General features: G+C 41.9%; 1 protein-coding gene across 12 annotated transcripts in view; it reads left to right on the top strand.

Moving 5' to 3' along the window:
* Positions 1-14,378, top strand: part of KALRN (kalirin RhoGEF kinase) — a 465,384-nt gene that overhangs the window by 427,677 nt on the left and 23,329 nt on the right. For 7 of the 12 annotated variants that reach the window (XM_063161744.1, XM_063161745.1, XM_063161743.1 and 4 more), the window contains 5 exons: positions 2,504-2,675; positions 6,704-6,942; positions 7,784-8,031; positions 11,234-11,357; positions 12,667-12,726. In XM_063161744.1, the coding sequence (XP_063017814.1) occupies positions 2,504-2,675; positions 6,704-6,942; positions 7,784-8,031; positions 11,234-11,357; positions 12,667-12,726 (843 nt within the window). Of the gene's footprint in view, positions 1-2,503; positions 2,676-6,703; positions 6,943-7,026; positions 8,032-8,926; positions 10,101-10,172; positions 10,218-11,233; positions 11,358-12,666; positions 12,727-14,378 lie in introns of those variants that run through there. The other 5 variants (XM_063161752.1, XM_063161746.1, XM_063161750.1 and 2 more) reach the window with 5 other exon arrangements.

Genomic DNA, 14,378 nt, shown 5'->3' with positions numbered 1-14,378 from the left:
AAAAAATAATTTTGGTTTTAAATAATCTGTCCAGATTATGGGGCTGGGGCTAAAAGTAAAAGCTGAAAGTAGCCAGTGGAAATACTTCTTTGTTTAACAAATACAAAGTTAACCTGTGAAATGGTCAGTGAAAGTAAATGAGTGCTGCACATCTCCTGGTAGAACAGCCTTTGCCGTGCCTGCAGAAAGAGCAAAATCACTGATTCATTTGAATTTCTGGGTCGTTCAAAGCTGAGAAACCAGTCTGGCATTGATTTCCTTTTCAAAGATACAGGTTAAGAGACATGGGGGAATGTATTGTGTTTGCTCTAAGTCTTAAATGGTGCATTAATATGAAATAGAAGAGAACACTATCAGCTGAAATAATGCATATTAACATATATAACTAAACAAATTTACAGTAAACAGCGTATTTACTGAAATGAGGTTGTCTTCTTGGTTGATGGAAACAGCAGCATTTACTGAAAAGCCTATATCCATTTGCAAGTCAGTGTATTTTATAGTTTCTAACCAAATAATAGGCCATAAAGGGAAACCCCAAAGTGTACAAATAAACAATCATCTACATTTAGATTATCAGCTTTGATTTTATCTTTTTTGCTGATTTAAAACATTATTAAAATTGGAGATGGAAATAGTATGAATCATTTTTACTTCAGTTTATTGTATATCTAACAATGAGGCTTTTATCTGCAGGAAACAATTCCTGAATTGAATATTGTAGATAAAGAGAGAAAAATAAATCTCTCCTAATGTTAATAAAATTAGCTTGTCTCAAGGGTATGAGTTGCTTTTCTAGTTACACAGCCTACGAAAGGAATGCTGTTCCCACTGCCTGAGTTTAAAATTTTTGTGTGATAATTTTCCAGCCCCTGTTCTTCTGCTTGGCAAACAGCTCATTCTCCTGTTGAGTGTCTCCTGCAAGTGTGGGATCCCCTGTGGCTCCATGTGTGTCTCCCCCACCTCAGCATGGAGTCAGTGTGCCAGCAGCTCTCACACCCTCCCTCCCAGCCCCACTTGAGCTTCTCAGTGCTTTTGCATTTATCTGTTTCCCAGAGGGAAGAGCTGTGGCTCTCAGTGGGGCAGGAGCATCCCCTGCCTCCCTGGGCTCTGAGCATCCCCACCTGAGCCAGCACCACAGATCCCATTTCTTTCTCTGTCACAGCCACAGAGCAAAGCGTGCACCTGACTTCAAATGCAGCTGTTCTGGTCTGTCAGTGAGATGGGACTCACAGATATTGTTCTCTGAGCTCTGTCACACTCTAACTGTGACAGAAGCTTCAGCATCTTGTCCTGCATTAGAAAGAATTATTTTTTACACAATCAGGTCCTTAGTGTTGAGAAATGGCACATCCCTTCTCAGATGCTGCTCAGTTGGATACCTTTCAGGCTCTCAAAATACCAAAGTGGAAGCCTTGATGAATACATCTCCCTGAGACACAAATAGGGGATTAGGAACTCTACACATCTTTTACCTGGAGTCATACCAGGATTGGTTTGGCTATCAACCAGAGGAAAATCAGCTCAGATCAGGAGCAAGAGCACTGTCCAGGCCCACCTGTGTGTCTATGTCCTTGTCCTTTCCGTGTCCTCATGTCAGGGGAGTTCCTGCTTGTCACTGAACTTCACAGGGACCCTCAGGAGCCAAGAAAGATGCTAATTCCATCTTCCAGTTTGAATGCTGGACAATATTCTGATGTGGAGTGGATTTCCATACCTTGACAGATACTCAGAGCAATTAGAGATGGATTTCTTCTAGGGGACATTACTGCCTTAGTCTTCAGGGCTGTCTGCTTGTGAAGACTCTCCTTCTCTTGTTTTTTTGGGAGGCTATGCCAACTTATTCTTGTTTACTACTCTTAGTATCTCAGGAAAAGCTAAAGTTATGAGTACACTTAAAACAGAAGCCTCCCAAGGGCAGGACAGCAGCCAAAATTCCCATCCATATGATTTCCAGAAAGAGTATCTGTGACTACAGTCAAGTGAAGTGATTACACACAGATCTAATCTGCTAGAAATAAGATCTGTTGGAGCATCACGGGAGAATTGCTCTTTGTTTCATTATATCCCTGTGCACAGCCTATTCCATTTTTAAAATGCTCTAATGACTGAGAGTTTCTTATCAGAGGACAAGAAATATAAACACTTCTTTAAATTGAAGGAATGATAGACTTTATTAACATATTAATAGGAACCTTTTTGTTCTATTTATGGGTTTCAGTAAATTTAAAGGACATCAGTCAGGTTCTGTGTTACTTAAAATAGAAGTTGTAATTCAAGACAAGACGGGTGGATGTCTGGTACATCTGTCAGAACTTTATTAAGCACCATATTTAAGATTTAGATTTATCTGGGTGTATCTAGATGAGACAAATTCTTCTTATTATGATCTAACAGGTTGTTATTGTACTTAATTATTTTCAGGAACATTTCACAACAGGTTTGATTCTTGTGTAATGTTAGCTCGTGCTCCCTGTAAAACGCTTACCTTGGCTTGTTTCAGATGAACTACCTTATCATTGAAGAAAATGTGGACAATGATCCCTGCAAGTTTGCTCTAATGAGCCGGGAAACATCAGAGAGAGTCATTTTGCAGGCAGCTAATCCAGAAATTAAACAAGCTTGGGTACAGGACATCAACCAGGTCCTGGACACACAGCGTGATTTCCTAAACGGTACGTACATGCTCTTTGCTCTGTTTCCCAAACTTTAATGCTAATGGGATTTAGAATCTTCATGTCCTTGTTTCCTCTGTGAGAAAATCACTGAACCACTTCTGCATATGTCACTTGGGCTCATGTTCCTCAGGTCCCTCTGTGGGTGGTGCTTTTGTGCTGGGGTTTGCAGGGCTCTGCCCCCTGTTGCTTTCCATTGTACAGTGAGATTTTAAATCTCACAGGTTGCCACTGTGTCTACACAGCATCTCTCATTTACTCAGAGCAAGGTTTATCCCCAGGAGCCTCCTGTCAGCCATCCCTGTGTGCTGCCAGCTGAGGATGCGAGGTGGGATGAAGGCTGCCCCACTGTGCACCCCTCTACAGGTCCCAGCTCTGCAGGGCTGCTGCAGCTTTCAATGAAAAAAAAAAAAACAAAAAAACCCCAAAAAATAACCAAAAAAAAACCCCAAAACAAAACAGAAAAACCGTAACAAAAAAACCCCCAAACAAAAACAAAACAAAAAAAAAAAAAAAAAAAAAAAAAAAAACCAAAAAAAACCAAAGGAAAGAGCAAGGAAACAAGGCAAGGGCATGTTTCTCCTAGGAACCATGGGAGCTGTGCATGGAAATGGACCTTTCCAAAGTATCAAGTATCAGCTTTGCTGTAGAAATAGATCTGAGGTGGTCTGAAACAATATTTCAAATTAAAGCTATGTTTCAAAAAAAAAAAAAACTCTCAAAACCGAGATGCACGCACAACCAACAAGTGTGTCATTTGAAAATCCAGAGGAATCAGATTCAGTTAACAACATTTTAACATTTTAGCTTGTTCCTGCTCCTGAGTGGATAAGGGTGAGAGAAGGGAACAGGACTAGACCAAGAATCTAAAAATAGTATCTCTTTTGTTTGTTTGGAAGCAACAAAGTAGCTCTGGATGCCTCCAAGATTGCTTTGCACTATTCGTTGCATAACAGCTTATTTTATAGAGCTTATATTAGAGTTCTATATTTAATAGCTTAATACATGTTCAATAATAAAACATATTTGCTTGAATCAAGATGCTTGGGCTTGGCAGAATATGTTAGGTTTTGTGGCTTTTTTAGGGGAGCGAGTTTGTTATTTGGTTTTGTGGATTTTTTTTTGCTGCAAAATAGAAAGAGGTTCTTTCAGTTCACATCAAAGGTCCCCTTCTCTTCAGTGTGGAGGTTTTAAAAATTTTAATTCAGCTTAATTTTACTTTTCAGAAGTTAACTGGGAAGGGGTTACATGCAAAAGTTGTTTGTGACAGTTCAGAATCTCTGGCTGAGCTGAGAAGGGAAATATATTTCACCCATGATGCCACAACTTGATACTGGGTTTTTGTGACTTGGAATAGAAACAGCCTCATACAGCCATGGCAAAATGATTCCCTAAATACACTGGTGAGATGAAGAGTCTAAGTGCTCCATTTTGACCAGTCGGTATCAAAACTTGATGGGTTTATGACAGTGCAATTTCCTTTGGAATTATTGGAATAAAAATAAGTTCCACTAACAGTTAGCTGCAGACTTTTTTTTAAAAGCCTTGTGAGAGCTCTGCAGGCACTAATGCATGGTTTTTCTGTCCCTTCCATATTTTTCTTGCTTGCTCTTTTTATTTTTTAAGTATTCCATCTTATCTTCACAGGACTTACTGCCCCATGAGCCTCTTTTCTACTGAGACATTTTCATAGCCCCTATTCAGCCTATCTTCTTTGAGGCCAGCAAGCAGTTTGATGGGTTAGGAACATAAACATCACTATCTCTAAAGCAAAAGTAAAAATAGATTTCTATTAAAACACAAGCTTAAGGATTTACCTTAAAATTATAAATAAGATCCAAGAAAATGATACTGTATCCAGTAAAGCCTGTTCAGTCCAGAATATTTTAAGTGGCTTTTAGAATGTAATCTTATTGGGGCTGACTAATCTTTAAATATGTTCTTTAGCTTTGCATTTCATTAAAGCAGATGTTTTCTGTCCTTAAAATCATATTAAATCCACCCTGAGCCAATGCTGTGTAAACTTAATAACAAAACATTCCCCTTGAGTTCTTGCCCAAGCTGTCTCTGATTTTTCTCTCTTCACCAGGGAAGTCCTAAAGAGTAGGGGCTGTGTACAAAGCAGGGGATTTGCATCCAAACTTCATTAAAGTAAAAATGTTAAATTCAAGTTTTTCTTTTTTTTCAATGGAAAAGTAAAAGCTGCTAAACTTGAGAAACAGGCTGTGCATCAAATGATGGGCTGTTGTCATTGTTCTTTAAGAAGCAAGCTGTAATGAAAGTCTGTCACTGCTGGACATGTTTCATAAGGAAAATGCCATCCATCTGTATCTTCTTTTAATCATGTTTTGTGGGGGGAATTTGAAAGAGAAAGAGAGAACATGCAAGTAGATGGACCCTGACTTTTGCCAGAAGCTTCTAAGAATACTGACAGATGTTTAACAGGAGGCTGGAAGCCAGGCATCCCTGTGGTAGTTCATGGTGGAATTAGCAGTCAGAAATGAACACTCAGCTAAATACCCTTTAAAAGTACTGAGTACAGTAGGTCGTTTCAAGATAGATTGAGAAGTATCCATTCAGATCTTGCTGCTAACTACCTTGCAGCCTTATTTACTGTATACAGGAGAAAAATGTCACTCTCAAAATCATTGTCAAAGTTCTCCCCAGCCTTCCTTGCCCTCTGTGGCTGGTCTGCAGCAGGACCAAACCATTTTCAGCTGCAGCTGAGGTAAGCAAGTGAAACTGGCAGTCACTGGGGCATAAATACAGCCTGCTTTTGTGACAAGGGTCAGGTTTTAGAGACAAGTAATCTTCCAGATTTGTGTCTGTGTCCTTTTGAAGATAATGGTGATCTGGCATCCTCCTTGATTGATTTTTTTCCAGTCATTTGTTCTTTAGTGATTTCTTGAGTTGTCCTGCCTTTCTCTGGAAGGGGAATGCTAGAGAGTGTGCTGTGTGGTGCTGAGCTTTTCTGTTTTTCTTTCCTTTTCATTTTGTTGGGAAAGACATTCCTTCTGTTGTGGTTCCCTGGTGGGGCTGATGCTGTGACATTATGTCCTCTGTCTGCCCCTTGCTAGACTAGTCTCTCTGCATTCCAGTAGGTTAAGTCTGATGCATGTACACAGTATTAACTGACTATAAATCATCTGTTAAAGCCACATGACATGCAAAAAACCAAGCCCATAGGTCTGGGGCTGGTAGCCTGAGCCCAGCAATCTGCTCACTGTGAGTCCCAATCCTGATCCCTTTTCCTCCAAACATAACAGATTATTTATTTCTTTATGGTCTGGAATTTTTGTCCTACCACTTCCCAGTGCAAGCTCTCTCCATGACTATAAAATCTACTCTCACAAGCAGACTTTATTTTTCATGGCTTATGAAGCTGTTTAGTGTTGCCTGTTGGGTGTTTTCTGGAGAGGTTTGGACTGCTGGGATTATAGCTTGGTGCCAGCTATACTTCCTGACTTGCTGGCCAGTTCCAGCAGTTCCCTTGAACCAGAGCAGTTCATGTAGAAAGCACATTGAGAGCCAAGTTGCAGTGCATCATGTCCAAAGGGTATTTAATAGTCACACTTTCTTGGCAATATGCAAATGAGACTTGGAGGTCTTGACATGTGTTTTCTGATGTTAGCAAAATTCACTGCAAATGTGCTGTGTGTCTCTTAGTCCGGCTTTCATTTATTTTGACTAGAGGATGTGATGAATTTGTGCGATTTCAAAGAAAATGAATGCAATTATTTATGCTATAAATGGCAAACATTTTAGCCTACTCACTGTGTAGGTCAGAGAAGGTGTTCTTCACATCAGCATGGGATGCTGTGTTCAGTCCATGCACAGCACAGTGTGAAGTGCTTGTGTCCTGGCTGGCCGTGAATGCACCGTGTGCTTCCACGGGCGGCATCTCCTGTTCCTGTTTGGTTTGCAGCACATGAGTGTGTTGTGTTTGAGCCATCCCACCTGCTGGAGCTCCTCTGCAGCCCCTGGCAGCGCTGCTGGAGCAGGTGGCTGACTCCTGTCCTCTCTTGCAGCGCTGCAGTCGCCCATCGAGTACCAGCGCAAGGAGAACAGCTCGGCGGTGCTGCGGCCCCAGGCCGGCAGGGTCCCCCAGCCCAACACCAGGCCCCATTCCTCTATTCCAGTAGGCTCTGAGAAGCCTCTGAAGGCTACAAGCCGTAACCCATCTCTCCCACCCCTGAAGATATCTACCTCCAATGGCAGCACAGGGTATGAGCACTCACAGCCCGGAGACAAGTATGAACAAAGCAAGGTACTGAGCTCATCTAATAAAACATGATCTCACAGCCCATTTCTTGTGCCACAGATGATGATCCATGATGTTATCTTTCATTAGCAGCTAACCAGGTCAACAGGAATTGACATACTGAAGCAATGGGGTAACATGTGATTTGGGATTAAACACGAAAAGCCCTGGCATCCACATGGATGACACTTCATCTGGAAACAGAGACAGAGCCTGACCCTTAAGCACTGATCTCGATGTTTTTCAGGGTACTGTGCTTGCAGATCTGTGAACTAGATATCCATTTCCAGTACTGGCAGAAGTAATATTCAGGCTTCTCTGATAGCCATTACCCACCTATTCCTGAAAAAGTCTGTGGTAGGGAAGATCTTAGACCTTTTCCCACATAACAGCTTGCAGGGTGCCAGCTAAAGGTATAATTGGGGTACCTGTGCGCTGCACACAAACCACCAAAGAGTCAGTGGCCACCAACCGTGTCTGGACCCTGCTGCTGTCTGAGGTTGACCAAAGCCACTTTCCATCTGACCTATATTTAACTGTGAGTATTCACTCAGCTTCATTTGTCTTTCCCCCCATTTGGCTCAGCACAGACCATTCATCTGTGACACCCCTGCAGATGAGAACACCCAGGGACACGTGGGTGATGTGAAATAGGAGACTGGTTTGTATTAGGTTACTGCCACCTTTCAGATCTTTAAAATCCTTTTCTGCCAATGTGAACTTCCAAGTGTTTTGTGTCCTTTTCCCTGGTCTGGTTAGGCTGGACATGAAGTAGTGGGACTGCTGCCAGAAAGGGCAGGTTCCTCCGCGCCGGCCGCTCACGGGTTTGTGTTGTGTCCGTTTGCAGACTGATTTGGGAGGGTGCAATGGGACCTCTTCCATGGTGGTGATTAAAGATTACTATGCACTGAAGGAGGATGAGATCTGTGTGAATCAAGGAGAGGTGGTTCAGATCCTTGCTATCAACCAGCAGAACATGTTCCTGGTGTACCAGCCTGCAAGCGACCACTCTCCAGCTGCTGAAGGATGGATCCCTGGCAGTATCTTGGCTCCCCTCCCTAAATCCACTACAGATAATAGCGATGGAAGCATCAAGTAAGTGCCCTATTGGCTTCGCTGGGAGCACTATGTGGATTTTTTGAGGAAAATAAAATAAATGAATAAAAATAAACAAACCCAAATGGTAGGGAAATCCTGCTGATTTTTATCTACAGTGCCATTGGAACAAGCTGAGTGGTCAATCCGCAGCGTCGGGCAGCCATGGTGGATAGATCGGGTTTTGCTTATTTTCATTTTGTGGGATTTTGTTTATACTTTGGAGAGAAATAAAACCATAGACGGTTAAAGATATGCTTTACGTGACACCATTTTACACCAACATGGACCTGCTTGGACTGGACTTATATTTATGTTGTATTAAGTTACTAATCTATATATTGGTTATAACGGCATCTAGGGAAAAAAAAAAAAAAAAAAAAAACACAAAAATCCAGGCTCTGTGTTGGACTGAGGTTTGCTTCTCAAGGAGGAGAGATTTTGTTGTCTATGGCAATGTCCTTGTACAGCTTGTATCTTCTTTTTTTTTTTTTTTTTTTCATTTGTTTTGGGTTTTTTTCTGTTTGCAGTAACTTTTGTAATATATTTTTTGGTTTGCAAGACCCCCATCCAAGTACATTCCTGTAAAAAGTATTTTGCACTATTTAAAAAAAAAAAGAAACAAACTCACATTGATGAAGTCAGGTTGTGCAATATAATGAATAGTCGCAATGTTCATCATTGTACCTGTAATGTAACTAATTTTAAATGTACTATTTTAAATATGTAAAATAAATTTTCACTATGAGCATGTTTTAATGAGGTAAAAGAATTAGTTTGACCCTTTTTTTTTGTTTGATTTTTTTTTGTTTTGATTTGATTTTAATTTTGTTTATAATATTTTGTTGCTTATTTAACAAATGTGTGGATATATATTTTTCTTTTCTGATTTTAGAAATTTGTCAGTCTGAAATGACTAATGCAAGGAAGTGGTTTTTTGGTATTAAATACAGAAGGTACAACCCTCTTTTCAGTAATACCTGTTGATTTCTTTTAACATCTAAAATGACTAGATGGTAATGCATGATGTATGCTACAAATTGTGTTACCTTACACAAATACCTCAAGGCGCAGAATTGAACAAGAGGAAGGATTTTGTGACAGATTCACTAAAAATAATAACTTGATCTCTGCTGCCGTTTCAGTTAAGAGAAATGATGACTTTACCTGTCAGTCAGTAATGAATGCTACCTGGAATTGCATGTTAAGCCAGAGGAATTGCTTGGCACATCTCTTGCACATCCGCCACGGCCATTCCCGGGTTCCTCTCTAGCCACAGTTTGCAACCACGTGCCCTTAGAATCATCCACGGTACCAGACTCCTGGTGAAGACTGATTTCATTGCAGCTGTACAGTAAAATTCTGCATCAAATTCTGTAGGCAGATGAATTGTGGCCAGGAAGGTGTAACAAAATTGAAAGACACATGAATTGCACTTCTTTCTCACTGCAGTGAGATTTAAAGTCCTAAATGATGTTTTTGAGAATCAAACTGCTAAAACAACCCTGAAAACAAAAAGATGCTTGAATAATAGGAATCCTATGAGTGAAAAACAACCTGGAGCTGTGCTATCTTCAACCCTATCTGCCAGATCACAGTGACTACTTAGTTTAAGTAATAAAGCTGTTTCTTCTGTGACAAATACTGTACACAAGATATACGGTCGATCCAGCAGTGTTGGCACCATGAATTATTCACCTATGTTCATTATATAGATCAGGGACCCCCATCTGCCATGTTCTTATATATCCTAAAGGAAAACATACCAGTCCTGAAGTGTTGGATAACCTCCCCTGCTGTGCAGTTCACATGTGGACCTTGTCCAGAACCACCCACATTCCAGTCAGCACTCAGTGCCCGTCTGGGCCGTGCAGGGCGCTCTGGTGCTCCCTGTACACGACTGCCCTCACAGGCTGAGTTAGTGCACACTCCTGTCCTGGTTGCAGAAACAGTTGTCATGCCCCAGCTGAGTCTCGTGGCCATGGCAGGGTTTGCTTGTTCTTCACCTGAGCCCTTGTACAGCTCCCATCAGGTGCTGAGGGAAGAGCAGGCAGCCGCAGTGTTCATGGGGGAGCGTCGGCTGTGTGGGGCGTCCTGTGGGTCCTACCTTGCTAACATACTGCGTTTTATTGGCATCACAGGTGATCCCTGGATTTCATACAACTTCCTTTGTAAAATGTGTCAAGGTACTGTAGACGTGACATGTGCCAAACATTGGGCTTAAACATGCAAATCAAATTTGCATGACTTAAAGGTGGGCAGATGCTTTGAACCTGGATCCCAGCTCATCACACTGCTGTTTTGAGAGCTTTATGCTTTGGACAACATACCCCTCCCCAAATTCCCACTATTTTAACCAAATGAAACCCATATCAAGAACTGGTTTGATTTTTTCTTATGTCTGCTTTGATATGCAATTCTCTTGTCAACACAGCATTGCTCTTACAATGGTTGATATTGTTCTTTTTTTATTTTTTTCCAAGAATAAGGTCATAGGAGCAGTAATAAAGGGTGAAAAATTTACTGGAAATGGTGCCTGCTGTAATGCTAGCCAAAACCCATGGCCAATTGATGTCCTCTTTAACCAGATTGGCAAAGTCAAATGGGAAATTCTTGGTCTTGAGAGACACAGCAGAGCTTGTCATTCTAGGAAATTACTTATCTCTTGGAAAATTAATAATACAGTTCCTATTTATTGAGCTGTTTGTGTTCTGAGAAACATGTAGTTAGCAACAACTTGAATTTCTTAAATTTTTAAAGTTTATTATACTGACTAATCTATTAAAGCCATCCTTACATATTTATATTTGTTACACTACTTCCAACCAACGAGACTAAGAACCAGGTTGGTCTTTTAAATGTAGCAAAATTAAAATAAATTTCTATTTGTGGCAATGCAAGACAAAGTCCCTGAAACCAGATGACCAAGTTTGAGTTGCCTGTGCTTCCATCATGGACATTTTTTCCCTGCTCCATGCATTTAAACAGCAAGTGTGGCACAACATCTGCTTTGCAGAACTCTTTGGTTTGGTTTTTAACTTCAGCTCTCATTGCTGAGATTGAGACAGGCATATTGCCTGCCAGTGGCTTTCACCTTCTAGGGAATTGCAGTAGTTGCAAATGTGGATGCTGGTTCCCCTTTCCAAAACCTTCCTTGCTGCTATGATTTGCCATTTGATTGCTGCGTTTTTTGGTACAACAGGAAGTCATGTTCATGGCATACCCTGCGCATGAGAAAGCGGGCGGAAAAGGAGAGCAGTGGCAAAAATGAAGCCAATGGGCCTCGTAAATCCAAGGATATTCTGGGGAACAAAGTCTCTGTTAAAGTGAGTAAGGCCATCTGAAAGCTCTGTGCTGCTCTCCTGCTTCCCATCCTTTCCACCCCCTGTAGCATCCTCTCCTGAGAGAGGGAGGGGGTGGCAATTTTGAGTTTGGGTTTTGGTTTTTTGTTGTTTTGTTTTGATTTTTTTTTTTCAACTTCAGTTATCTTTTTTTGGTCCTTTTTTGTAGTATCCATTTTAGCAGGATTTTTGCATGCAAGATAAAATGCAGTCTTTGTTTTTTGTTTTCTTTTTCCTGGCATCCCACATGCAAGTAAGTAATCCTCATTAAGAAGCCCAACTATACACAGGGTTCAATAACTTAAAATTGGGACACTAGTGATTTACTGACCTCTGATCTGCTTCATCAGAGCAGCTGCAGCAGTGAGAAGGCCACTGGGTGAACCAGTGGCCTTGCTGATGAGTTTTCTTTAGGTCAATATTTCACCAGATGTTAAGATAAGGGGTTCCCAGTATGGGATTCTTAAGGTTTCTGGTCTAGGGAGATGGTCTCAATGACCTTTTTCTTTCCATGTTATCAGACAGGGCAGAGATGCTGACTCTGCCTTGCCAGGAGAAGGTCTCGTGTGTGTGCGTGTGCGTCTGTGTGTGTCTGTGTGTCTGCGTCTCTCTCTCTTTCTCTGAGATCTCCCAGTATGGAAAAGTTTGAGAACTGTGGGGTTAAGCTCCATCTTCTGCTCTGGGTGCCTGACTACTGTGCTCCAACTCAGAGGATCCACCCCTATAAACCGACCATGAGGCCTGCTCAGGACTAATCTGGGGCTTTCCCTCCCAACAGAGGCAAGCAAACACTTGTTGTGATTTTGACACAACCAAAGCCCAGCCTTGATGCAGGAAAGCACTTGAGCATGTCCTTTGGATCCACCCCTCTCCAGGAGAGTCCGTGATGAAGTGTTTTCCTTTGCAGAGGCTTCCTGCCCAACAAGCCTGGTGCAATAGCCCTGGCATGTGCAAAGGGAGGAGCCCTGGCACTGCATCCCTCGGGATGAGGAAGCACTGGGTCTGAGGGAAGCGCTGCTCCAGCATGGTGGCACAGTCCTTCCTCCTCTTGCTTCCTCCTTGTTTCCACTACCTGAATGAATTGCAGAATCACTGCTGCTTCTCTGGCAAAAGCATGTCTTTGCCTTTGCTTCCCTTGTTTTGTTGTCAGTTTGTTTTTTGTTTGTGTTTCAGGAGCATTTTCCCTACCGTTACCCATTTCCATGCTGCTCACAAATGTGCTGCTCTGCCCTGACTAACCAATCTCTTTTCTAATCTCTTGTTCTCTTTCTTCCTCTTCATGCTGCCAAACAAGGAGACAAACAGCTCAGAGGAATCAGAGTGTGATGACCTTGACCCCAATACTAGTATGGAGGTAGAGACAATCATCCTTGTGATTATTTTTTCCCAAAAACATGTGTCTGTTTTGAAATGCCTCTGCTGCAAGGGGAGTTGGTGGGTCTGTATTGCTTGCAGATGTGTGCCAATTTAGTGTGAGTCACAAAAAGTGTCAATTCTGGTTTTGCCAAGCCTTGAACTGGAGTTTGGCCTTCTTTTGTAGTGGGAGCAGTGGAGGGAGCTCAGTAACAAGCTCCTACTGAGCTGGAGGCTCACGCAGCCACCCTCAGCCTCCGCTTCCCACCTGAGACCTCATTCCAACAATAACGCAAGTGTGTCAACTGCTGATAAATGTAGCATCTTTCTATATTAAAAACACCCTTTGCCCTGGCAGTATACACTTGAGCTGCCAGTCAGGCCAAATGTTGTTGTACCACAACCAGCATTTTGTCTAGAAAATCAGAAAATACAACATTTCCCTTTTCTCTTAGCAGAGTGGGAATTGCATTTCTGTCAGGGTACTGAAGGAGAGTGGTAAAACCAGTTGTGTGAATGTACCTGTGTCTCAGGGAAGGCCAATGCAGATCAGTGGACCCAAATTATGCTACATTATGCCTCTATTTTTCCATTGTGAAACCACCAGTTCTAGTGGAGTGCCTTGTTGAGAGAGCCTGAGAGAGCTTAAATCATGAAGAGCTATGGATCTGATTCTCCTCAATTAAGATCTAGCAGAATCCTTGGAGTTTTTTTATCCTGTTTAAAGTGACCACACAAAGCATTTCTATACATTTTTCCAAGGCTGAAAGAGATTCCTGCTGAAACAGGCAAGGACATGGTGCAGAGAGCTGGTGATTTTGTGGTGATGACAGGACTGATCACTGGAGAACAGAGATATCTGTGTCCTAGCAGATCTCCCGGATGCTGTCAGCCAAGCTGCACTATAAACATCCTGCAAAAGAAAGCTGATCTTCCTCCTGAAGGGAAAATAAAAAAGAGAGAGAAGTCTATTGAGGTGCACCACCTAGGCAGTTAACCTGCTTTTATTTAAGAAAGTTTGCTTTTATTTTAATTGTGTTGGGATTAATTGTGTACAAAAGGAAAGCTCTTGACCCAGCTAAAAACATCCTGGAGATTGAATGGTCCTCACCTCAAAAGCTGCATTATTCTCAGGAGTGTGTTTGCATTTTCAAAGAGTGTGTGTATTTGTTATAAGGCAGTGCCCATTATTACACAGAAGTCTGTGTAATTTTCATTCGCTGAAAATTGTGCTGTGGACCAACAGGTGGCTGAAACAAGGGTGATTGTGCAGAGCTGGATGAAAATCACTGTTCTTTTGCAGAGGATTTCTGTGTTTTGACTTTGTTCAACAGGAGGAAAACCAGATGGTTTAGAATTTCCAGTGGGAGGTGTCTGAATCCTTGCCTTGTCAGCATTTCTAGTCTTTCTGATGGTTTGATTTGGGTTTTTACCATGGTACAGTCTACTGTTCTGAAGTTCAGGAGAAAAAAAGCCTTTCTATTTAAACCAGAAGACAGCAATGTGAAGTCTCAGCTGTGGTATCAGTCTGCTATTGGGGGAGTAGCTGTGTGCCCTGTGTGTGACTGTTTACACTCAGAAAGCCCAGTCCTGCATCTCCCAGGTCACCTACTGGAGGTGGCAGTGCCACTGCACTGCAGTCCCCAGCAGCCA

This window comes from Melospiza melodia, chromosome 8, assembly GCF_035770615.1.
Source record: "Melospiza melodia melodia isolate bMelMel2 chromosome 8, bMelMel2.pri, whole genome shotgun sequence".
In the NCBI taxonomy this organism is placed as follows: Eukaryota; Metazoa; Chordata; class Aves; order Passeriformes; family Passerellidae; genus Melospiza; species Melospiza melodia.
The sequence above is the reverse complement of the archived record's forward strand: the minus strand, read 5'-3'. Positions and strand labels throughout refer to the sequence as shown.